Raw genomic sequence first — 27120 nt, 5'->3', positions numbered from 1 at the left:
TTATCTGTATAGTGGCAGTTTAGGAAAAGGGGAAGTGTAACGAGACCTGGATGTCATGGTGGAACAGTCGCTGAAGGTTGGCATGCAGGTACAACAGGCGGTGAGCAAAGCTAATGGCATGGTGACTTCATAGCGAGAGGATTCGGGTATAGGATTAGGGATGTCTTGCTGCAGTTATACAGGGCCTTGGTGAGGCCACACCTTGAGTATTGTGTGCAGTTTTGGTCACCAACTTTGAGGAAGGATATTCTTGCTATTGAGGACGTCCAGTGAAGGTTCACCAGACTAATTCCCGGGACAGCAGGACTGACATATGAAGAAAGACTGGATTGACTGGGCTCGTCACTAGAGTTTGGAAGAATGAGAGGGAATCTCATAGAAACATATAAAATCCCTCACAGGACTGGGCAGGCTAAATGCGGGAAGAATTTTCCCAATGTTGGGAACATCTGAACTAGGGGTCACAGCCTAAGAATAAGGGTTAAGCCATTCAGGAATGAGATACTAAATTTGGATGATCATATTGAATGGCGGTGCAGGCTTGAAGGGCGAAATACCTACTCCTGCACCTATTTTTTATGTTTCTATTTCATCCTGAAAAAAAAACACTCGGGGGCCCAGATATTCATCTTCCAGCTTGGCAAACCTGACCTTCAAAAATGACCACCTGCAGGTGGGGTTTTCAGATGGGGGGGTGGGGGCTATCCCAGAATAAATGTGCAGGCTGCCCACTGCAGAGGTAAGGTACAAGACCTTATTTCCCCCATGGTCCCCATTCCTATTTAGTACCTCTCTCCCATCACATGGCCCCATAGCCCCTTTGCAGAATTTGTGCAAACTCATGCCAACCCATTCAACAGCCAGCTTGGCACTTAGTCCCTCCATGCCAAGTTACTTATTGTCATTGGACAGTTCACTGACAGCTTTGACACTTCCTGGATAACTTTGACTACTTTGAAAATTCCTGGGTAGTTTTGATAGCTTTTCACCACCAAAGTGGATAATCTCTCATTTACGCACATTATATTGCATTTGCCAAGTATTTGCCCACACACTGCCACCCAGCATAGTGTCGTTCTCAAATTTGGAGATTTTGCATGCAATTCCTTCGTCCAAATCATTCATGTATATTGTGAACAGCTGGGGTCCTAGCACTGAACCCTACAGTACCCCACTAGTCACTCCCTGCCACTCTGAAAAGGACCCGTTTATTCCCACTCTGCTTCCTGTCTGCCAACTAGTTCTCTATCAAGGTCAATGTTTGAGTCTGAGCTCAATTCGATTGTTCGAAGTTTATCATGTCCATTTAAAGGAATTGGTTCCTGAGGCCTACCCATCATGGACACTGAGTAAGTGGATCTGGGGTATTTATTGGACATGGGGGAAATTAGAGGACTTGGAGGAAATATTTAGGGGGCTTAGAGGGTCATGGAGATAACAGTGGACATGGGGGCAGGGGTGAGACATGTGGTAGTGAGGGAGGCATGAGGGATGATGCTTTGGGGGCCTGACTTTCATCACCAGAACTAGACCAATATCCTAGTAAATGGAGGCAGGTGTTCCATCCTCCCGGCCTCACTATCTGCCCTCGTCTGTTGCTGCCTCTGAAAGCAACAGGCCTGACTCCACCACATCTCTGCCTCCTCGGTCTGGGAATAGGAGCCTTTTTAATGGAGTTGGCTCTGTAGAGTCGGCAAATCACCTGATTTGACCTTCTCACCTCCTCCATGTAAATCCAGCCCAGTGAGTTCCAGAAGCATCCCATCTCTGCTCAAGCCCTCGGGGTCTAGTTCAGAGCCCAGATAAAAATGTCAGTTCACTACAATTCTCTTGCACAACCCTGAAATTCCACTTCCTAGCAGCAGTAGTCCATCGGCATTCAAAAATATATTCAGCTGGAGCAACATATTTCTTCATCTCATCTTTGCTTAGAAAAATATACACCAGCAATAGATAAATTCTCCAGCATGAACTTGAATGTGATCTGTTGGGTAACCATGATATTAGAATTCTGCAGTCTGTGCTCAGCAAACAACATCATATTTCAGGCTGATAATCCTGAGAGAGGAAGAGAGGTAGTGGCAGCTGGCCAACAAAATTTGATACCGTGGAAGTTTCTGTGTACGTTTGGCTAGCATTACGTTGGATAATGTACTGATAGGAGTTAGTCCTCTGAGGTGATTTTTTTTCCACCCCGACATTGAGCACAACCATTATTACAAGAAAATTTGACATTGCGGGCATTATTTTAGAATCATAGTATTTAGCAGCATGGGAAGAAGCCATTTGACTATTGCATCCCTGCCAGCTCTTAAAAGCTCAATTCCCTGATCTATCTTCATTTTCTTTGTTAATGTTGTTCTTTCAAATATTTATCTATTTTTTTCTAGAAGCTATTATGCTAAAAGCTATTACTGCTTCCACCGCAGTAAAACCCTTTATTATAAAATGAAATCTCCGAACCTTTCCCTTCAATCCTTTTGCAGATGATCTTAAAATGTATGTATTACTGACACACCAACCTTTTCAAGACCGCTGATTATTTGGAACCTCTTGATCTGACCTACTGTTATCCTTCTTTGTCCTCCTTGAATACAGTTCTAGCTTTCTCCTTCTAACTAAAGCCTCTCATCCCTGTTAACTCTGGAATTCACCTCCTTACCTGTCCCATTGATTTGACTGTCTTCTGCTCAAAACAAGTTACAGCATACTAAGTGACAACCTAACCAATGATTTGAAAAACTTTACTAATTGTGTGCTATATGCCTCTTTTGCAACACTTCTGGCCCCATATGCTTTTTGGACAGCTTTTGTCAACACCTCCTACTGTTACAAGTTTGTTTATCTAAATCCCAAAGTTATTTTACTGCGGCTTAATATTTTTGCCAAAACGGTTAATAAAAATATATTGAATACCACTAATTCTTCCGCACATCATCACTATAATGTAGATGAAATACCAAAGATTCTCCTGGCCCTAGGTTGGTGGACTGGGGGTTGGGGAGACCAAAGGAAAGAGCAGAGAGCTGCGTCTGCTTGGCGCCCAAATACATGGCCACCATCATGGAAGTTAATTGGTGGTGGGCATGGACATCGATTTCTGAGTGGAAACGGGTAGCTGATTAGCGCTTCAAGATCCATTTGGAGGACCCAGTGGCATTTTGCTGGTGATAGTGCCACCTACCCGCTACGGAGTTGAGAGGCTGCTAGCTTAACAGAGGTAGCATCCCCGTGGCAGCCCGAAGAACGGCCACAGGCATCAAAGGATGCCCCCCCCATGGCCCTAATGCTGTAAGTGGAGGGGATTTCCCTCCAATCCAAGCCCCCCCCCCCCCCCCCCCTCTTTAAGAGGGCTCTCTAAGTGGTGTTGCTGAGCTTCCAAAGCCACTTGTCTTCTGGGCCAGCAGCATCTGGGCCCCACCTGCTGTGCTTAATTGGGTAGTGAGCTCAGAAGTGGACAGTTGGGAGGCCGCCTCCAGGAATATCCATGCACTGATCTCGCTTCCGGCAAGTGTAAGCTTAGGACGCCTGCTTGGCCCTAACGCTAGGGTTCCAAAATCAGATTAAAATTCAGCCCTGTATGTAATGATATCATATTGCATTCATTTAATGTCAATGATAGTTCCCAGTTACTGCTACAATTGGTTGTACCCATGTGCTCTCATCTTCCCACCAAGCTTTGAGTATGCACTGAACCATGAACTGGCCTCTTAATGTCTACTTGTTTGAAAGAATTTCACTTGTTTCTGAACTTTAAAGCAGTGAAACCACTGCAGAAGATTCAGATTCCTACAACATGTTTTAAATGACCAGCATTCGGACGTAAAGATGTTATGGATCCAAATATAGTCATAAGACCAGTAAACAGGGCACAAAGGGGAACTGTCAACGATATTAAAATATCTAAATAAACAGGGTGCTGTGGGACTGCTTCACTGACGGATTATTCTCGCAATCATACTGCTCAAGAAAGGTAGAGTTTCATCATGGTTCAGTAAGCTTAAACTGGAGAGTTTGTACTTCGAGATTGCTATCCGAAAGGCAAAAGTCAACTTCACTGAAAAATCGAGCTCCAAAGCATTCTCACAAAGGGTTGGGTGGAATTGTGGGGGAAGAGAGGTGGTGATAGAATTAGACAAGTTGTGTTTTTTTTAAAGACTAGAGAAGCATAAGTGAGATGAAGCCATGGCAGCACGATGGTTAGCACTGCTGCCTCACAGCTCTCTGGACCCGGGTTTGATTCCGACCTTGGGTGAGTACCAAAAGACATAGGCCGAGTGGCATAATCTTGTTCCTATCAAGTCTGTTCTGCCATTCAATCATGGCTGATATTTTTCTCATCCCCATTCTCCTGCCTTCTCCCCATAACCCCTGATCCCTGTATTAATCAAGAACCTATTTATCTCTGCCTTAAAAACACTCAGTGATTTGACTTCCACAGATTCACCAGCCTCTGGCTGAAGAAATTCCTCCTCATCTCTGTTCTAAACGATCGTCCCTTTAGTCTGAGATTATGTCCTCTGGTTTTAGTTTTTCTGACAAGTGGAAACATCCTCTCCACATCCACTCTATCCAGGCCTCGCAGTATCTTGTAAGTTTCAATAAGATCCCCTCTCATCCTTCTAAACTCCAACGAGTACAGACCCAGAGTCCTCAACCCTTCTTCATACGACAAGCTCTTCATTCCAGGGATCATTCTTGTGACCCTCCTCTGGACCCTTTCCAGGGCCAGCACATCCTTCCTTAGATACAGGCCCAAAACTGCTCACAATACTCCAAAGGGGAATGACTAGAGTCTTACATAGCCTCAGAAGTACATCCCTGCTCTTGTATTCTAGCCCTCTTGACATGAATACTAGCATTGCATGTGCCTTCCTAACTGCCGACTGAACCTGCAAGGACTCCCAAGTCCCTTTGTACTTTTGATTTCCTAAGCACTTGCCCATTTAGAAAATAGTCTATGCCTAGATTCCTCCTTCCAAAGCACATAACCTCACACTTTTCTGCATTGCATTCCATCTGCCACTTCATTGCCCACTCTCCTGGCCTGCCAAAATCTTTCTGTAGCCCCCTTGCTTCCTCAATGCTACCTGCCCCTCTACAGATGTTTGTATCACCTGCAAACTTAGCAACAGTGCCTTCAGTTCCTTCTTCCAAATCATTAATGTATATTGTGAGAAGTTGTAGTCCCAGCACAGACCCCTGAGGCACACCACTGGTCACCTGCTGCCATCCTGAAAAAGACCCCTTTATCCCCACTCTCTGCCTTCTGCCAGTCAGCCAATCCTCTATTCATGCCAGGATCTTACCCTTAACACCATGGGCTCTTAACCTATTTAACAGTCTCCTAAAGGCACCTTGTCAAAGGCCTTCTGCAAATCTAAATAAATCACGTCACTGGTTCTCCTTCGTCTAACTTCCATGTTTCCTCCTCAAAGAACTCTAACAGATTTGTCAGACATGACCTCCCTTTGACAAAGCTGTACTGACTCAGTCCTACTTTATCATGCACTTTAAAATACTCCGTGATCTCACATTTAATAACTGACTCTACCAATGACCGAAGTCAGGCTAACCAGCCTATAATATCCCAAAATCTGCCTCCCTCCCTTCTTAAACAGGGGTGTTACATTAGCCACTTTCCAGTCCTCTGGGACCCTTCCTGCCTCCAGTGATTTCTGAAAGATCACCACCAATGCCTCCACAATCTCCTCGGCTATCTCCATCCATTCCAGGTGACTCATCCACCTTCAGACCTTTCAGTTTCCCCAGAAACGTCTCTTCATCCTTAGTGATGGCCACTGCACTCACCTCTTCCCCCTGATACTCCTGGAGCTCTGGCATACCACTAGTTTCGTCCACCGGGAACACTGATGCATAGTAACTATTCAGTTCGCCTACCATTTCTTTGTTTCCTACTATTACTTCTCCATCCATGGGGCGGAATTCTCCCGACCCCCCCCCCCCCCCCCCCCCCCGCACTGGGTGGGAGAATTTCTGGGGCGCCGAGCGAGTCCTGCCACACCGCACCGGCACCCGCACGCGATTCTCTCCCCCCCCCCCCCCCCCAAACCGGTGCGGCGAGATTCACGGCTGGGCGCTGGGAGAATCGGCGCTCGCCCAACATGGCAGGTTCCCGCCTGCGCCGTCCACACCTAGTCGCTGCTGGCGGGAACGCTGGGGGGTCGGCCTCTGGGAGGGGGAGGGGGGTTCTTGCACCAGTGGGGCCTCAAAAGGGATCTGGCCCGCAATCGGTACCCACCGATCGGCGGGCCGGCGTCTCAGAAGGAGGACCTCCTTTCCTCCGCTGCCCCACAAGATCCATCCAACATCTTGCGGGGAGGAGGCAACCGCGCATGCGCGGGTTGGCGCCGGCCAACCTGCGCATGCGCGGATGATGTCATTTACGCGGCGCCGGCCGTGTAATTTACGCGCCGCTGCTTTTACGCGGCGCCACGGCCCGGCGCTTAAATGACACGGCGCCGCTCCTAGCTCCCCAGGGGTTGGAGAACAGGGGGTTGGGAGCGGTCTCCAACGCCGGAGTGAAGCACTCCGGTTTTCACTCTGGCGTCGGGACTTAGTCTCCCGATGGGAGAATTGCGGCCATGTTTTCCAATGGTTCAATGTCTATTTTTGCCTCTTACCTTTTATATATTGAAAAAAACTCTTGCTATCTTCTTTTATATTACTAGCTTGCTTGCACTGATAGATTTCATTTTCTCTCCCCTTATTGCTTTTTTAGTTGTCCTCTGCTCTCTTTTAAAAGATTCCCAATACTCTGGCTTCCCGCTAATCCTCGCCACTTTGTGTGCTTTTTCTTTTGCTTTTTGCTGTCCTTGACTTCCCTCGTCAACCATGGATGCCTTGTCCTGCCATCAGCATGTTTCCTCTTCCTTGGGATGAATTTCTGTTGTGCCTCCCAAATAACCCCCAAAAAACTTCTGCAATTGCTGTTCTACTGTCTTCCCTGCTAGGCTCCTTTTCCAATCAACTCTGGCCAGCTCCTCCCTCATGTCTTATTTAATTGTAGTACCGTTACATATGATTCCAGCTTCTCCCTCTCAAACTGCAGAGTTAATTCTATCATATTGTGGTCACTGCTCCCTAAGGGTTCCTTCACCGTAAGATCCCTAATCCAGTCTGCCTCATTACTCATCACCAAATCCAGAATTGCCTGTTCTCTAGTGGGCTCTACCACAAGCTGCTCCAAAAAAACCATCTCTTAAACATTCCACAAATTCCTTTTCTTGGGATCCACTACCAACCTGATTTTCCCAGTCCACCTGTATATTGAAGTCCTCCATGATTATTGTGATATTGCCTTTTTTGCATGCTTTTTCTCTCTCCTGATTTAATTTCTCCCCCAAGTCCTGAATACTGCTAGGGGGCCTGTACATAACTCCCATCAGAGTCTTTTTACCTTTGCGATTCCTTAACTCTACCCACTGTGTGGCGTTTGTACATCCTCCCCGTGTCTGCGGTAGTTTCCTCTGGGTGCTCTTGTTTCATCCCACAGTGCAAAGATGTACGGGTTAGGTAGATTGGCCATACTAAAATTGCCTTTAGGGTGGGGGGTTGGCCCTGGGTAGGGTGGTCTTTCAAATGGTTGGTGCAGACTCAATGGGCCGAATGGTCTCCTTCTGCACTGTAGAGATTCTATGATTCTACATTTAACGTGATATATTTTTCTTAATTCATTCATGGAATGTGAGTGTGGCTGAGGAGGCCAGCATTTATTGTCCATCCTAATTGTCCCTGTGAAGGAATGGGAGCTGCCTTCTTGAACTGCTGCAGTCCATGTGGTGTAGGTGCGCCCACAGTGTTATTAGGGAGGGAGATCCAGGACTTTGACCTAAAGACAGTGAATGAACAGAGACATAGTTCTGAGTCAGGATAGGGGAACATGCAAGTGGTGGTGTTCCCAAATATCGATTGCCTTTTTCCTTCTGGGTGATGAGAGGTTTGGAAGGTGCTGTTCAAAGACCATGGCAAGTTGGTTACAGTGCATTCCTTTTAGATGGTACACACTACTGCCGGTGTACTGGTTGTGGAGGGGGATGCACGTTTAAGTTGGTGGATGAGGCGCTAATGATTAGGGTTGCTTTGTTATGGATGGTTGAGTGTTGATGGAGCTGCAGTAATCCAGGTGAGTGGAGAGTATTCAATCACACTCCTGCTTAATAGTGTTACATAGGTTATATGGGCAGAAACCCACCATTCAACACAACCAGTTCATGCAGGTGTCTTTGCTCCACTTCAACCTCCCCCCCCCCCCCCCCCCCCCCCCCCCCACTCCCCTTTTTTTCATCCAAATCTGCCATCATTATTCTTGATACACTTCACCCTCCTATGTTTGTCTAGTTTACCCTTATGACTTGTGCCTTGGTCAAGCTTCAGGAAGTCCGGAGATGAGATATTGTAGATCACCAACCTTTGATTGCTGTCATCACAATTATGTGGCTTGTCTAGTTAAAGTTCTGGTCAATGGTAACTCCCAGGTTTTTGAAGGTGGGGATTCAGTGATGATAATTCACCATTGGATATCAGGGAGATGATAGATTTGTTCTTGTTGAGATGGTCATTGTCTGGAATTTGGGTGGCAAGAATGTTACTTCACATATCAGCCCAATCCTGAATGTTGCCCAGGTCTTGCTGCATGAAAGCACAGTGAATGGCAACCATGTTTAAAACAAAGGTGGGATGGCAGCTGGAAACCGCCAGAAACAAGGACAGGGTTGCCAGAAATCAGGCAAAATGGGGGAGAACTTTGGGTCGGTAGCTTCCTTTTCTTCATGTGTTGATCAAGATTCATTATGTTGCAAGTGAGACCTAGAACACTTTTCAATGTTAATCCTGTCAGCACCAAGTCTAACAAACAGAGAAAAACTCCTTTTTTTAATGTTCGTACAATATGACGGAACCTATTCTAGAGGCTATCTAACAATTATGGGCAGGCATTTTGCAGAGACTTCAGAGACCTTTAAAAATTATGGACGGGATCCAGTTCTGGGTTTCCTGCCACCATTCCTGGCACCCTCAAATTTCATCAGCACAGGATAAGGGTGCGGGCGAGTGCGAGTCGCAAGTCCGTACTCTGCGCTTATGACTTAATTGTGGAATAGGCATCTCCTGGTATTGGGTTGACCAGTTTTTCAATGGATGCAATCTACCCGAATGGGGACAGAGTCCTGTGGCACGAGATTAGCTGAGTGTTTCCCAGCGCTTGGAGTGCTGAGAAACACCTCGGTATCTAACGCCCATCCGGGTAGATCAGGGGCCTCAGCAGGGAACTCCCCGACGAGGCCGCACTCAGCCCCGTTTTCTGCACTGAGCCCCTGACTTGACCTCCAACCCCACCAAGCCCCAACTCACTAGAAGGGAGTCCCTCTCAATAGAAGGGGTCCCTCTCACCTCGGGGGTCCCTCCCAACATACCCCCCCACCCCACCCCATTCACCCACACTTGTGCAGGGCACATCCGATCCACTCACTGCTGAGCAAATATGCTTAGGGTTAGCACCTTGTCAGTGCCAGCCTGGCAACCAGGCAGTGCCCCAGGCAGCTGGCTGTGACATGGTACCATCCTGCCCAGAGGGCATTCATCTGGTGGTTTCCAACCCCCTGGGAAACTCCCACAAGTGCCGTTCCATTTGGTTCCCATTTGTGGAGACCAGCACTAAATAGTGCCCACCCGAGGTCTCCAAGGCAAAGGGGTTAGAGCCCATGCCTTGGTCAGATCTCGGGAATGCATATTAGACTGAGACTAATTTTATCACTCCAATATACAGATTGACCAGAAATTGATCCCACCCACAATGGGCAGTATTCACATTGTGATGTCTCATATAATGGCGTTAGATCCCGCAAGGTGTGGTGAGCCAGTTAGATCCTGGAAGTGGGATCGCCCGGCATCTACCGACCATGTTGTACCATTCCACGCTGTTTTTCGGATGCAACGCGACCAGTAGATCAGACATGAACCATCGTCTGGATGAGGGAACCAGGTAAGTTCTGACTGCCAACCCGTGTCCTTCCACTCATCCCTAATGGCCACTCGTGCCTTATGCCCCTCCACTCGCCTCTAATGGCTCCAAATGTCAACTGATGACACTCCACCCATGCCCAATTTAGAACCAAATTTGGGCACGTGAGTGGTGCTCTCTCACAATCCTTAGGAACTGCATTGAGACTGCTCAATATGTTTCATTTTTGATCTGACAGCCAAAGGGTAGCAGATTACAAATTTTACTTGGGAGCATCATTCTCACAAGCAGAAATTTTGAATGCCCCTTCAACTAGGGCCCTAACCTCTATCCCACTGTTAGGCCTCATCAGAGCTACACTGTGGCTTCCTGGCAGGATTCCTACTGCTATGTGGAAGGCTGTTGGCATGAAGAGAATTATCGCAACAGGGCACTATCAGTGAAAGACACTGCTGCAAGAGCAGCGAGGAAGTGTAACGAGAAACAACCAACAGGCAGATGCTCTTGGAAAACTGGACATTTACGGCCTTGGTCAAGTCATGGTTAAGTGTTTGCGTACAGACTGGAAGGAGAGGAGGGTGATACAACATCCTTTCTCTCCATAAGGAAATCTGGAGGTCCTTGCTGTTGTTTCCCAGGATCAGCCACCACTTGTCATTGGTAAATGGAAGGAACAGTAAAAAAGATGAACCTATGGAAAGTTTGAAGAATAGAGCTTAGAAACCTCAATTCCAGGTTTCCTTAATTCTTATTGGGAAGACATTCTGACTTGTGTTTTATGCCTGGAAATGTGTATGTTTGCTAGATTTAGGGGGGGATTTTTCCCAGATCTGGAGGTGGCTCGCCATTGACCATCAATGGGATCTTCCGGTCTCACCGATGTCTACGGTGTTTTGTACAACTCGCTCGTCCCACCACGGGGGGATTTCCTTTGGCAGGACTGCAGGATTCCACTGGTGAGCAGGGCCGAAAAATCCAACCCTTAGTAAATTTAGCTTTCTTTGGCCTTATGAAGCTGCAGCTGAAATAAAAGTCAAAAAGAACTATATACTCCAGCCAGAAGTGTCTTCAAATTGTACTTTATTTTGGTGTTTCAGTTATTTTAATGCAAAAATAATTGTGATATTTTCATTTAAACTTCTTAGATAGCCTTAAGAGTGACAGTTAGCTAGGCACTTTGTGTCTGCCCGATTTTCACATGGTTTGGCTGGGCCTGGACATGTGAACTTGTAAGACATGACCATAGAATGATCAATTTTTTGCCATAAATCTATTTTTAGCTGCATTAATCCAGCAGCACCTAATTACCACTCTTCAATACATCAAGAAATAGTTTAAAAGCAAATTCTTCAAAACACATTTTAAAATGGATGTCTTGTATAAAATTGGTTTTAATTTAATGGTAGTTACCATTATTGCACAATCTTCTGGTTAGGATTGAAGAGCAGAATTGCTATGAATGGTATCTGAAGTTCACATTCCAGCTGTGTCAGAAAACATTTGATGAAATACATCCAGCCCTTTGTACCAATAGGGTTTTTGTCACACGCTGAATGCTTGAAGACTGAAATAAGCTAAAGAGACTTTTTTTTTCTGTAGACAATGGAGCTTTATTCCACCCACTGAAAAATGGGTCAGTTATCACAAAATAATTGTGTAATGTGTCAACATTTTAATCAGTCCACTCAACCACAGTCATACATTTGTGCTGCAAATTTAGATATGCAATGAAAATATTTGAAATAAACTGGGATCATATCTTTTCACACAAACATGAATAACGTTGAAGATATTAACTAGTTTGCATGTTGAGCAAGTCAGATTGTAAGAGGATTGTGGGGCCAGTATATCTCTGCTCTCCCTGCTCAGACACTAAACAGGATCACTACACTCGATGTGCACGGAGGGTAGAGATTCCCCTTTGGGTACTTTTGGTAAAATGAGTGCACTTTACACCCGTTTGAAAGTTTTTTAAAATTCCACTCTAATTTATTTGCATAACACTGAAAACAAAATCTGCTATGAATCAATCATAAAAGGCAGCATTTTAAATTGTAATTTGAAGAAATTGCTTTGAAACTTCCTTGATATATTGAAGAGTGACAATTAGGTGCTGTTTGATTACTGTGGCTGAAAAATGATTTATCACAACAAAATAAGCATTTTAAATCAGAGTCCGTCTCAACAAACGGAGTTCATGATTTTAAAATGACTTAAAAATGTACAGAAGTATTTCTTTGTTGTATTGGTGTACAGGAGACGATCACTTCTTAAATTAAACATGCAGGTATTCAAAGACTTTTCGAGGCTCCTTTTTGGTGTCCTTGCATCCAAAAGTTCCAACCTAATTTTTGGAGATTCCTGAAAGGCCCAGAAAGGAGGACAATTAGTTTAAAGCCGCAATGGTGCTGAATTCACAATGGGGGCATAGCTAGTTGTGTGCATAATGCCTGCATCTAATTCAATGCCTTTTAAACCAGTGCAAAAGGTTACAGAAACTTCAGCTGTGCCAACTATCATTTGCATTTAAAATTATGCAATCTTTTGTGCGGATGTACCAATTTCAGGCAGTTATGCCGAAGAAAACAACCTAACCGAACAAAACATTAAAAGATAAGAAATAGTAGTGGAAGTAGAACATGTAGGGGTGGATTCTCCATTGCCCATTGCTGGTATCGGGATTCCCGATGGGGCAGAGAATGGTGGGTCGCCTGAACGATGGGATCGGCGGCAGGTGCCAGACCCGATGCAATGCTCTGCTGCTGGCCTTGGCGGACTACCCATCCCGCCGGCAGATTTGCATATATTTAAATCTGATTAACGGGCTAGAACCCCAATTCACCACCTAACCCCCCCTCAATTATTCACCAACCCCCGCAATGGGAAATCCTCCGGGCTTGATTTGGTGCAGGTGTTCCCAAGTGTGGTCTTGGCACTGTGGGTCCTGAGGTGGGTTAAAGGAGTCAGTGCATAACTGAGGTGCCCCCAAAGGTCACCATTGCCCCCTCCACCCACAATGAAAATCGTGCCCTGTCCCACTGAGAAATCCCTCCTTGCCCCACCACTGAAATAATGGGTCACACTTCCCCCCCCCCCCCCCCCCCCGAGCATTTACGCATGGGTGTGAACCAGCATCCCCTCACCACCCCACCCATCATTGACCCCCCCCCCCCCCCCCCCCCCCCCCCCCCATCGGACCTCAAGCATGAAGGGAAAGGTAGATCAACAGTCTACCAAGTATCTGTCTCTGGAGTAATAAAACTGTCAATCATTCGTTCATGCAATGTAATGCGATGGAAGATTTTCATTTCAAATGCTGTCAAGGGATTTGAAGTCCTTTGAAGTATACTTGGCTTTCGAGGAAGCCTCTAACACTTGTAATAGCTGCTGCTTTAAACAGTTTTGTCTGAAGCAGCGGATGTTAGAAAAGGGTAAGTGAAAATGCAGATATTTTTCAATCTACTGCAACTTTCAGGTGGGAGGATTGTCATGGAGGCGGGGGTCTCTGATGGGGGAGGGGGGTCTCTGCTGGGGTGGGAAGAGTGTGGAAATGCAATGTTCTTTCACTCTACTACCTGGACTGCTCTTCAGCTTTCAGGCAGGGTTGACTGATGGGGGGTCTCTTATGGGGACCTCAAGGAGTCGGGGGAGGGGGGAGGTGGGGGGGGTTGACACATTCCCATGGCGGGTGGGGAAAGCCCCTACTTGTCAGTAGGGGGGGGAGGATTTGCATTGTGGGAAGAAGATGGGGGCCTGTCAATGGAGCGTAACAATTTGTCATACAATCTTTACTTTATTTCCCATCTCAAGCCTCTGATTTTGTAAATTCAGATGGTCTTGAGAATTGACAGTTCTTCCACATCTCAGCCTGTCATGTTTGGGGAATGGTAGTAGTAGTCTCTGTTTGTGGTAGTTGGTTATCTCCATTTGATTCACTTGCTGTGCTCCTTTGCGTTTCATTTTGCTTTATTAACAACCCAACTACTTTTTCGGACACTGGAGGTTTGTCCTGTTCCTGCCGAAGAGATATGTTCATTCATTTAGACTTTTTCTGTGGTGTCCGCCATGTTGTTGCTGGCCTTGGCATTTCGCAAACGGAATTCATTGCAGTGTTAATGTAAGTCTACTTGTAGCAATAAAGATTATTATTAACTTCCACAATTTCAGCCAAACGTTTGTTTGCCGTTAGTTGTTTTGCAAGCTTATGAATCTTTTCATTCAGCTCAGTTTTTTTCTTCTCCTCGTCCCTTGCAATTCAATGTTGGATTTACATTTTCTGATCTTGTTTCTGATCTGTTCTTTCTCTGTCTGCAACAGAACTTTGTTATTGTCTTTCATTTTGGATTCAGTGTGAGCAAGGTCTGTCTCCTCTGAAGTTGTAACCTCTTTCAGTTCTGTTAATCTGCTACTCACAGCTTCATGTCTGCTCACAGCTTGGAAAGTTCTTCAGCATTTCCTTTCAACACCTATTTTCTGTTCAACTGCTTCTTCAGCTCTTTAGTCTCTTTCTTGTATCTATTATTTTCCTCTTGGAATATGTAACATTGCTGAGTCTGCTCTGCCAACTGGTTCTTCAGTTTGTTCATTTTGTTTCTCTTTGTAGTTTTTCAGACGAACTTGATTTTAACCCAAAGCGTTCTTGTAGCTTGCAAAGGTCTTCCAGCAGGTTTTTCTTTTCTTTATGAAGCTCACTTGCTTGATCTTGAGTTTACCTGTAATTCAGTCGAGTCCCCCTGAATTTCTTCTGTTGTTGAAGACAGTCTTTATTTCTTCATGTTGCTGAATGTTTATGCATTCATTTCACATTTAATCTTGAAAGACAATCAGCAGTTCCTTCAGCTGTTTACATTTCTCTTGGCCTTTTGCCAATGCACTGTGGATTTCAGTGCATTGTTTTGTTTCGACTGATCGAACAAAGAAAAATTACAGCACAGGAACAGGCCCTTCGGCCCTCCAAGCCTGCGCTGATCCAGATCCTCTATCTAAAACTGTTGCCTATTTTCTAAGGATCTGTATCCCTCTGCTCCCTGCCCATTCATGTATCTGTCTAGATGCATCTTAAATAGCAGGTGGCAGAACAAAGGAGCCCCAACCCGACCAAAAGCCTCTCTCCCGACCCTGGTGAGTGAGGAGAGGAAAAAGGAAAAGAAGGGGGGGAAAAAAACCAAAAAAACCAAACAAGAATTCCTCTCTTTGTCTTTTTTTTCCCGACTTTTTTCTCCAACCTTTTTTTAAAAAAAAAACAAACTTACCTAAAGAAAATGCCAGAAGGGAGCCAGAGCAGAGGGAGAAGAGGCACCAAAAGCAAATGGGACGATACTATGCGAGCCCGTTCAGACGAGCCAACCGTCACACGAAGCGGGGGAACCAAAGCCACGCTGCAACAAAAAGACCTGGTCAGACAGGAGTATTTCCCCCCTGGGCCAGAGGGGTACTGGAAGGAAGCCTTGGCTGAGGCGCTGAGGGAGCATCAGCAGAGAAACAAGGCAGAGGCCAGAGCAGACATGGAGGCCACAGTACAGGCATCAATGGCCAAGGCCCTGGCAGAGATGCAGCTCGCCCTGGACATAGCAGAGAAGAAACTGGAAGCCCAAGAGAAAAAATTGGAAGCCCAAGACGAGAAACTAGAAGCCCAAGGGGCAACCATTAAGGAACTGGAAAAGGCCGCAACTGACATGACCGACCGGATGATGGCCCTGGAGAGAGAGGCGGCGAGACTGGGCACAATGCAGGGGAGCCTGAAGGGAAGAGTGGACGACCAGGAAAACCGCTCAAGACGACAAAATGTCAGGATAGTGGGCCTACCAGAGGGGATTGAGGGTAGAAACCCCACGGCCTATGTGGCCGAGATGCTGGGCAACTTAGTGGGGAGGGAAAATTTCCCCGACCCACCAGAAATGGACAGAGCACACCGGTCGCTACGCCCGAAGCCCAAGGTGGGGGACCGCCTGAGCGCAGTTATAGCTAAACTGCACCGGTACCAAGACAGGGAAACAATCCTGCGCTGGGCCAGGGAGAACAGAAATTGCAAATGGGAAGGACACTTCATTAGAATTTACGAGGACATTGGTGCAGACCTCGCCAGGAGACGGGCCAAATTTAATAGAGCGAAAGCAGCTCTTCACAAGAGCAGAGTGCGAAACTGTGGGTCACATACCAAAAAAGAGAATACTTCTTCACAACCCCCGCCGACGCAAACAAGTTTATCGGGGAACACGGGCTGGAAAAACAGCAGCGACGGTAGATATACGGGGCCCCAGGCAAGAGGCAACAGCACGCCGAGGGGAGAGGGGTGAGGCAACGCCAACCCCCACCCCACCCCCCCAACCCCTGATCAAAGAGAAAACCGCTACTGAGGGATCACCACAGGTGGGAGACCAGGCCCCAGCACGAGGGAATGAGAGCAGCGGAGAAGGGAGAGCAAGCGAGGAGAGCGCAGGGTAGCATGGGGGAAGAGCAGACAGAAAAACGCAAAGGAGAAGCGAGACAGAAATTCCCGAGAGGGGGATCACCACACCAGCAAGAAAGCTAGCGCTGGGGACATGCAGCAAAGCAGGGCCGCAGCGCACCCCCACCAGGGGGGAAGGCGCCAGGCAGGGATGGGGGGACCACTCAACAGAGGCGGGAGAACAAACGGGGATAGGAGCAGGGGAAAGAGGGACAAAGGAGGGATATACGGGAGGGGGGAAAAAGGGGGGAAAGGGAGGGACCGGGGAGGAGAGGGCACAGGAAGGGAAGGACCCGGGGATGGGGAACACAGGGACGGAGGGACAAACGAGGCTAGAAAAGGAACAACAATAGGGCTACAAAGTGCTACAACAGAGGGCTCGGAACAAGGAATCGCTGCAAGCATCCACCCAGTACGGTAGCTGGGCGAAGGGAGGCCCCAGAGCGCCAGGACTACCCGTGTGGCAGTCGCACAATGGGCAGCCATGTCGGGTGCCCCCTGGGCGAAGGGAAACCCTGGAGCGCAGGGGCCCGACCGCATGGAGAGAGCAGTGACAACGGCCATCCTGGACGGCCCCCTAACAAAGGGGAATCCCGGAGGGCAGGGGCACATCCACCAGATAAATATGGTTGACCCCGCAGGAGCGAGGGGACAGAAGCCCCCCACCAGGATAGTCACCTAGAACGTAAGGGGACTCTGGTCCAGTGAAAAGATCCAGAGTCCTCACCCACCTCAGAAATATGAAGGCCGACATAATCTTCCTCCAAGAGACGCACCTGAGAGAGCAGGACCGACTGCGAGTAAGAAAGGGCTGGGTGGGACAGACCTACCATTCCTGCTACGGGACGAGGGTCAGGGGGGTGGCAATACTGATCAGCAAATGGACGATGTTTAAGGCGACAAAGATGGTTACGGACCCAGGGGGGACGGTACGTCATGGTCAGTGGGGCCCTGGATGGGGCACCGGTAGTACTAGTTAACGTTTACACGTCCAACTTGGACGACACGAGCTTCATCAAGAAGACCATGGTGGAAATCCCGGACATAGCGACGCACCACCTAATCATGGGGGGGGGGGATTTCAACTGTGTACTTGATCCAACGACTGACAGGTGAAACCCCAAAATGGGGAAGACTTCAAGCATGGCAAGGGAACTCGGTCACTTTATGGAACAGATGGGAATGGTGGACCCCTGGAGGTTCACCCACCCAGGGGAGAAGGAATTATCCTTCTTCTCCCCAGTACACAACATATACACCAGAATTGACTACTTTGTGGTGGGGAAAATGGTGCTTCCAGGGATAGACAAAATGGGATACTCCTCAATGGTGATATCAGGTCACGCCCCACACTACGTGGACGTGAGGCTGGAGACGGGCAGGGCCCAACGCCCCACATGGAGGTTAGACGTTGCAGACAAGGCCTTCAATGAAAAGATATCGCAGGCCATAGCAGAGTACACGAAGAACAACCCGAACGGGGAGGTCTCACCCTCCACGTTCTGGGAAGCACTAAAGGCCGTAATAAGAGGGAAAATCATCGCTTTCAAAGCACAAAGAGATGGGGAGGAAAGGGTGGCTAGGCAGGAGCTGGTCAACTCCATACTGGAGGTAGACCGCAAATACTCCGAGGCCCTGACTGTAGAGCTCCTGGCGGAGAGAAAAGAGTTACAAAGGAACTTCGATCTGCTCTCCATCAGGAAAGCAGTGCATCAACTCCGCGAGGCACGTGGGACCCTATATGAACACGGAGACAAAGCCAGCCGCCTGCTGGCACACCAGCTGAGAAAGCAGGCAGTCACCAGAGAAATTGCGCAAATCAGGGACACTCGGGGCACATTAGAAACGGAACCAGAAAAGATCAACAAAGCATTCGGGGCCTTTTACCAAGGGCTGTACACCTCAGAGCCCCCAAGGGGGGAGTCCGGGATGAAACGGTTACTTGATGGACTGGACATGCCAGTCGTGGGGGAGGGCAGAAAACGGGAACTGGAAGCACCACTAGCACTGGGAGAGATCATGGACAGCATTAGCTCCATGCAGGCGGGGAAGGCGCCGGGACCAGACGGGTTCCCGGCGGACTTCTACAAAAAATCGCGACAGCACTGGCCCCGCACCTGCGGGAGATGTTCACAGACTCGCTAGCCAGGGGCACACTGCCACCCACCCTAGCACAGGCCTCAATCTCGCTGATACCTAAGAAGAACAAAGACCCAACGGAATGTGGGTCATACAGACCAATCTCACTACTGAACGCGGATGCCAAAATACTGGCCAAGATTCTAGCCAAAAGGCTGGAAGACTGCATGCCAGAGATGGTAACAGAGGACCAGATGGGCTTTGTCAAAGGTAGACAGCTTACTTCAAACATTAGGCACCTGCTGAACATGATAATGACCCCATCCGGGGAGAGAACACAAGAGGTGATAGTCTCCCTAGATGCAGAAAAGGCTTACGACAGAGTCGAATGGAAATACCTCATAGAGGTACTGGAGCGGTTCGGGCTTGGAACAGGATTCACCTCCTGGGTAAAACTCCTACATAGCGCTCCCATGGCGAGTGTACGGTCAAACAACACCAACTCCCGATACTTCCAGATGCACAGGGGCACCAGACAAGGATGCCCACTGTCCCCGCTGCTGTTCACTCTAGCGATCGAGCCACTAGCAATTGCGCTCAGAGCGGCAGAAAGCTGGAGGGGGATCCAAAGGGGTGGCAGAGAGCACAGAGTCTCACTCTATGCAGATGATCTGCTCCTCTACATCTCGGACCCACAAAGCAGCATGGACGGAATCATCATGCTCCTGAAAGAGTTTGGAGCCTTCTCGGGCTACAAACTCAACATGAGCAAAAGCGAGATCTTCCCAGTACACCCACAAGTAGGGGGGGGGGGGCAGCACTAACGGGACTGCCGTTCAAACAAGCCCGACACAAATTCCGCTACCTGGGGATCCAAATAGCCCATGACTGGAAAGGGATCCACAAATGGAACCTCACCAGTCTGACAGAGGAAGTAAAAAAGGACCTGCAAAGATGGAACACACTCCCACTCTCCCTCGCGGGAGAGTCCAGACGATCAAAATGAACATACTGCCCAGGTACCTCTTCCTGTTCAGATCTATCCCGATCTACATCCCCAAGGCCTTTTTCAAAGCGCTGGACAAACTAATCATGGTGTTCGTATGGGGGGGAAGAATGCTAGGATCCCAAAGAAGGTCTTGCAAAAAACAAAATCCAGGGTGGGGGGGGCTTGCCCTCTCAAACCTATAACTCTACCACTGGGCGTGTAAGGGGATGGATCAAAGAGCCAGAAGCCGAATGGGTGCGCGCGGAGGAGACCTCCTGCAGGGGGACCTCACTCTGGGCCCTCGCCACGGTGGCATTCCCATCCCACCCAAACAACACTCCAGCAGCCCGGTGGTAATATCCACCCTCCAGTCCTGGAACCAACTACGGCAGCAATTTGACCTGGCCAAAATGTCGGGTAAAGCTCCCATCTGCAACAACCATAGGTTCACGCCAGCGATGACTGACGCCTCCTTCAAAAGGTGGGGACAGGACAGAGGGACACTGACAGTCAGCGACCTTTACACGGACGGCAGGATCGCAACACTGGGCGAACTGACAGAAATTCCAGCTAGCCAGGGGGAACGAGCTAAGGTACCTGCAACTAAAACACTTCCTCTGAAAGAAGACAAGGACATACCCACAACCACCACGACAGACACTACTGGAAGAGTTACTAGACGCAAGCGTATTAGATAAAGGAAACTGTAGCGACATGTATGACCGACTGGTAGAAGGGGCCGACACCATACTGGACGCAACAAGAATGAAGTGGGAGGAGGCCCTGGGGATTGAGATAGGGTGGGGACTCTGGAGTGAAGCACTGCATAGGGTCAACTCCACCACGACGTGCGCATGGCTCAGCCTGACACAACTAAAAGTGGTACATAGAGCCCACTTAACAAGAACCCGTATGAGTAGGTTCTTCCCGGAGGTGGAGGACAGATGTGAACGGTGCCAGTGAGGCCCGGCCAACCACGCCCACATGTTCTGGTCTTGCCCCAGACTTGTGGAGTACTGGACAGCCTTCTTCGAGGCTATGTCCAAAGTGGTGGGGGTGGAGCCATGCCCGAAATGGCGGTCTTCGGGGTTTCAGACCAGCCAGATCTATTCCTGGGGAGGAGGGCGGATGCCCTGCCTTTGCCTCCCTGATTGCCCGCCGTAGAATCCTGTTCGGCTGGCGGTCAGCAGCACCACCTAAAGCTGCAGACTGACTGTCCGACCTCTCGGAATCTCTCCAAATGGAAAAAATCAAATTCGCCATCCGAGGGTCAGACGATGGCTTCCACAGAACGTGGGAGCCATTCATGCAATTGTTCCGGGACCTGTTCGTGGCCAACAAACAAGCAGAAGAACAGCCAGGTAGCCAAGAAACAGGGGAAAGCAGCCAAAGCATGAGAGGGAGAGATAGACCGGGAGAGGGACAGCTAAATCTAAGGGGAAGGAATGGCGAACCACAGGGCTGGGGGGGGCAGAATCGGGAAGAGGGGGGGGCAGAGGGGAGAGACAGGGAACAATAGAGGAGAGCCAGGGAAGGGGAAGGGGAGGCAGGGAAACGTTAACAAACTTGGCATCCACAGGAACAGAGAAAATGGGGAAGACGGGAGGGCCGCAGAAGCGGAAGTGCGCATGAGACGATAACGTCAGTGAACTCCATCCGGGAGAAGCAGGGGACAACACCACGAACGGATGCCTACATATGTGTGTAAATAATTTTGCCAAGGGTACAGAGCTGCTGCTGTTGAGCGGGGGCACAATACCGTCCGCTGACTTCGTGGGGAAAATGAAAACATCAGCAGCGACCCATGTGGGGGGGGGGGGGGTGGGAGGATCCTGATGGGAGGGGGGGGGAGGACCCCGATGGGAGGGGGTGGGAGGACCCCGATGGGAGGGGGTGGGAGGACTGAGGCGCGTAGGGTGACATCTAGTGGATTGCTGATGTATATTCTCTTTCTGCACTATGTTAATGTTCACTAATTTGCTGTGTTAAGATTATTACTATTTAATATGGAAAATTTTGCAAAACCTTAATAAAAAAAAAAACAGCAGCAGCAACCCGGGGGGGGGATTTCTTTTCCTTTTTGTAAGGGGTGCATTCTCTATCCTGTTTTGAACTGGGTGTTAATTTGCTAAACTGTTTATCGTTTAGAGGGTTAAGTTCTGTTCTGTTGGCATGTTGCCCTTCTTTCTTTGTATTATTTTCCTTTTTGGAGTGTTTTGTAAACTTATTGAAAAACTTTGAATAAATACATTTTTTAAAAAAAAGAATGTATCATGTAAATCTATATTATACCATGGGCGGTGCCAGTCCCATATTCACTCTTTCTCTGTCAAGCACCTTTACATTACTATCACATGCAGGCAAATAATACAACACATGTGACCCCTGGAGGCTGCTTTGCAACTCACTAAGGTGGTGGCTGATCTGTTTTTGGTCCCAACTCCAGTTTCCTGCCTGTTCCCCATAACTTGTGACTGCTGTGTAGTTCAAAACTCTGCCCCAACTCCAGACACTCCAGCCCACTGTAATTGGCTGGTTTTGATCAATTAAGTGACACCATCTTGATGCCTTTTTGTCCCCTGGAAAGGCGATGTGTTGGTAACAAGATCTGCAAAACAAAAGCCTCTTGGTCATGTAACTGACTCTCTGGCCTTCTCGTGATTGACATTTTTAGACCCACCAATGGAATTTGGTCCTTAGGAGGGAACCTTGAAATGAAACATTTTATTCTTCAGTCTTCCCCGGGACCCCTGCTGAAACTCCAATTAGTGAGAATTTGTGGGGTCATCTTTTGTGGGGACTGTAGAACTTGGCAAGTACAGAGGACAGAGACCTGGAGAGCTGTGTCTCATCCCTTCATCTTGTCGCTTGCATCACGAGGACTGAACATTCTGCGGAGTGTTGAGGCTTGCAAAAAGTGGCCCTGCTATACAGAATATTATATATAAGTTAGTTGTTTTCGTTGACATTTTGAACTTTGTGTCAGAATTTAAATAACATGTCTTGCATTTATTCCATGGCTTCCGAAGGAGATATCATCAGTTGAATGCTATATAAATTATAAATTTTTCTTGGCATTAAATGGTCGTGAATAAAACTTTTTAAAAATAGGATTTCAACCTTCAAATCAGTGCTCGGACTTTTAAGTTCCAAGCATATAATGTGAATTACATTATCTGCATTACAATTACGTGTATTTCACAAAAATGCGAGAAGCCAAAGCCTTGGGCATTGTTTCACTGCAACAATATCCTTCTGTCTGTTGTAAATTGATTTCACAGTCCAAGTAAGATTAAGTTCAGTATATTTATGTGGAATTTGTCTTCATTACTGTGCCGAGCATACATGCATGACTCAGATTCTCAATTATCTACCAAGTGCTCGGAAAGATCCCAAATCTTAGAATGGTGATTCCCCTGAATGTCCCAGCCAACATTTGTTCCTTAACCAATGTCAGCAAAGATAAAATTAATTAGACATTTGCCTCATTGCTGTTTGCAGGATATTGCTGTGTGGAAAATAGCTGGTGTTAAATAATTCATAGCAATGAAGTGTTTTGACACACTTGAAAAGGAGTTCCTTAGCTGCCATAAATGAAATCTTTCAATTTCCGCTATCTGCTAGACGTGAAGCGTGATCCTCTTGTGTCAAATATTGAAGGTTTTGCTACTTTCAAATATCCGAGTTCCAGAAAATGGATCAATCGAAAATCCAATCAATCTACCCTTGACTTTTTCTTGACTCTTGACTTTGCAAATATTATGTCCAACTAAATTGTGTGTTTTTTGTTAAGTATTTTGAGACATATCTTGACTTGAAATTCATGACATTTCAACATTTTCAACAGAAGAAGGGCCGCCTTGCTCTTGCCCACTGTGCACGTCAGATAAAGGGAGCTGTGTTCCTTTCTATGAGGGAATTGAACTGTCAAAAGAAATTGGAGCAGCCTACTTGGAACTTCACAGTCTCAATGACTTCTATGTGGGGAAATACTTTGGAGGAGTGGTGAGCAAAATTGCAATTTCTTCATTGGTAGTTTTTAATAACATAAAGTTTTAAGATATATTTTCTTCAAGTTCCACTGCTCAAAGACAATTTTAGAAACTATCATCATGCAATGTTGTTAATTTGTCGGATTTGCTACTGAAACAGACAGCGGAGCTGAAAATCTATCAGCATTGTTTGCTTACAGTCTCTTGAGAAAATATGCATTATGGGAGGCGTAAGGGTTTTTTATCAAGTATTTAAAAAAAAAAAAAAAATTAAATTTAGAGTACCCAAATAATTTTTTCCAATTAAGGGGCACTTTAGCGTGGCCAATCCACCTGCCCTGCACATCTTTGGGTTGTGGGGCGAAACCCACGCAAACACGGGGAGAATGGGCAAACTTCACATGGACAGTGACCCAGAGCCGGGATCGAACCTGGGACCTCGGCGCCGTGAGGCAACAGGGCTAACCCACTGTGCCACTGGGCTGCCCGCCAGTCAAGTATTTTGCCAACCTTTGTAAGGGTCCTATTTTAAACAATATGAGAAAAATCTTGACTTGACTTGCCTGAAATGTTTGGTGTCAATACCATAATCTTCTGCATATGCCACCATTTAGAGGTGTTGTAGGATTCACCTCACCAGACACACCGGGCGCGATTCTCCGAGGCCGCGCCGCATTGAGGTAGCCGTCGTGAACTCTGTCGAGTTCAACAACGGTGCGAAACGGCCCCGATCGCGACTGGCCCCGGGAATGGGCTAGCATTGGGGCCGCGCAGAACACGGGTGGGGGTGACATGAATGCGCGTAGTCAGCGTGCGACGCCCGAATGACGCCGCTCCGCATCCTAAAAGGTCGCAATCAACGGAAAGAAACGAGGGCTGGAAATGTCGCAGCCATGGAGGGCCGCCCCGAGGTTCCGTGATACGGACCTGGAGACCCTCCTCGATGAGGCGGAGCAGCGCAGGGGCATCCTCTGCCCAAGACGAGGGCATCGCCACCCTTCCAGCGCCGTGCAACGGGCCTGCCGTGAGGTGGGCACGGCTGTCAGTGCTTAGGGGCAGACCCCTCAGTCCGGGGAGCAGTGTCGAAAGAAGCTCCACGACCTCACCAGGGCTGCCAGGGTGAGTGCCATGAGGGTGCCCCCGGGTCACAACCACCCCCCCCCCCATGTTCCTCACCCCCGGCCCCCCCCCCCTTGCGGGCACGAGGGGGAGGGGGGGCGAGAGTGAGTGGAGGGTGGTTAACAACGTTGTCACAGACCCACATGAGCGCTGCAATCCCCTGGAGAGATGCCATGGTGTGGCTGCAACTTTCCCCCCACCCTGCATTAATGTAGCCTATATCTGAACGCCCTGATGATACCTGCCTAATTGTGATGCTCTATCCATGCGCCCCCCCCCCCAACAGGACAAGACTGCTCACAACAGCCGGGAGCGCAACAGAACCGGAGGGGGTTTACCCGTTATGCACCCCCTGACAGTGTTCGAGCAGAGGGCACTGGACCTTGCTGGGGGATCTGGCACCCGGGAGGTCACGCAATGCGAGATTGGAGGCGCAGAAGCAAGTGAGACAACCCTGCATGACAACCCCCCCCCCCCCCCCCAGCCCATCCTCTGTCCCCTCACACTCTGCCCACCGGACCACCCATCCTCTGTCCCCTCACACTCTGCCCACTGGACCCCCCCCTCCTCTCTCCCCTCACACTCTGCCCACTGGACCATCGTACACCCGGCCGAGCGCGTCTAACTAGCCCGTGTTGCCCGAAGGTCGGGCCGTGAGACAGGACAGGACGGGGTCAGTGGACCCAGACGCACAGAGGAAGGCGACGCAGTCAACGGACTCGCCTGGCGCTGAACCGTACATGGGCCGCATGCGCTGGGACATGACTGGGACCAGGCCACTGGACTCCTGGACCTAGAGCTTGCGGCACTGCTGTCTCCCACACCATCCACCATCCCAGAGACACTCCCCTCGGTTGGGCAATTAAGTGATGAGGCTCCTGGGTCACGGTCTGGTGTGCACCACACAGCTGAGCCAGTACAGCAGGTGGAGGTCGGAGCAGCCGAGGGGCTGGACGATTGGAGGTCAGGCCGGCCCAGCATCCAGCCGGCGCCCAGATGTTTCCCGGGATCCTGGATTTACTCGACCCACCCGGACAGCCGATGCATTTTGAAACCCAGGGACACAATGACGGGATGAGGGCCGTCTTCCAGCAGCTGCAGACGCAGTTAGAGGAGTCAAACCGTGTCCAGGAGCAGGGAGTGGTGCCGCTCATCGCAGCCCCCCAGGCCGACACCGCACAGGTGGCATCCGCGGGCGAGGCAATGGGTGAAACGGTATCGGCCATGGGTCAGGTTCTGCAAGACGTTGGGCTTCATGTGCACGTGTCATCCATGGCCCAGGAGAGGGCTGCCCTCTCACAGGCAGCAATGCGCCAGAGCCAACATGACATTGCCGGCGCGCTACGGGTCCTGTCCGAGTCTCACCGGGCCATGGCCCAGTCTCAGCACGCCATGGTACAGTCCCAGCACGCCATGGCACAGTCTCAGCAGTCAGTCGCGGAGAGCATCGACCGCCTGACGCAAGTGCTGGACGGCGTCGCGCACTCACAGGTTGAGGTCGCCCAGTCCCTGGCGGGAATGTCTCACTCCCTGGATTCCGTCTCTTCGGACCCTGGTCGAAACCGTTGCAGGCCTCCAGGACTGGCAGTGCCAGGTGGCGGTGGGGCAACGGGGCACCTCCCCGCTCGCACCTCCGTCCCACAGTGAGGCCCGGGGTGACCGGGCTCCCCGAGGGAGGAGGAGGTTCTGGGGGCCGTCCCATTAACTCCAGCACGGGACATCCCTGAACGCTCGGCCTCCCCCCGTCCCATCCCTGATGCATCGGGTGGGCAGCGGGCAGAGCAGGGTGGCACCACATCATCCGAAACGCCCGCGGAGCAGCCTGGCCCATCAAGGCCGGGTCGCCCCAGGAAACGAGAGCCGACGGGGAGCCAGGTTGCGGGGTGTGATTCTCAGCAGTCCGCCTCCACTCCCGCTGTACCACCTGGGGATTCACTTAGACGTAGTGGGAGGGCTCATAAGGCAATGAAGAGGGACACAGAGTAAGTTGGCACGGGTGCAGGGCACAGTTTAGTTGTCGGGGCTAGGGCATCTGTACATAATATTCACCATTAAACTCACTGTTGCACCTAACTTGTAAGACTGTGATTTTTCCGTTGCCGCGGGGATCGTTATAGTGAACGAGTGTCGCTGGGGTTGACGAGCGGTGAAACTTCGGTGCCGGGTGTGCAGTCCCTTCACCCCCCCCCCCCCCCCCCCCCCCACTCCCACAGTCGGACACCGTAGTCCTCGGCATTCCGACGCCAGCTACCCCACGCGGGCACGTGATGGGGTGCCCCTGACAAACTCAGCGACCACCGAGATGGATGGTTCAGCTATTGCCATGAGTCAGACTTTGTCTAACGATTCTGAGTTCACAGATCATCGCAGATCGGGCTGTCATCATTCAACATCGCACTGATCACACCCGCTGACACAGCCATCAATGTCGTGTCATACCGTTCTGCCGTAGTGGTAAGGGTGATCTTGAAGTGGAGCAGTGTATGCGGAGCGGGGGTGGGGTGGTGGTATT

At 49.2% G+C, this 27120-nt stretch overlaps 1 protein-coding gene across 3 annotated transcripts in view; it reads left to right on the top strand.

Moving 5' to 3' along the window:
- rhobtb3 (Rho related BTB domain containing 3) overlaps nt 1-27120 on the top strand; it is a 202017-nt gene that overhangs the window by 101104 nt on the left and 73793 nt on the right. For 2 of the 3 annotated variants that reach the window (XM_038805238.1, XM_038805240.1), the window contains exon 4: nt 23345-23502. In XM_038805238.1, the coding sequence (XP_038661166.1) occupies nt 23345-23502 (158 nt within the window). The remainder of the gene's footprint in view (nt 1-23344; nt 23503-27120) is intronic. The other variant, XM_038805239.1, reaches the window with a different exon arrangement.

Source organism: Scyliorhinus canicula, chromosome 8 (assembly GCF_902713615.1).
Source record: "Scyliorhinus canicula chromosome 8, sScyCan1.1, whole genome shotgun sequence".
Lineage (NCBI taxonomy): Eukaryota > Metazoa > Chordata > Chondrichthyes > Carcharhiniformes > Scyliorhinidae > Scyliorhinus > Scyliorhinus canicula.
This window is presented reverse-complemented; position numbering and strand designations above follow the sequence as displayed.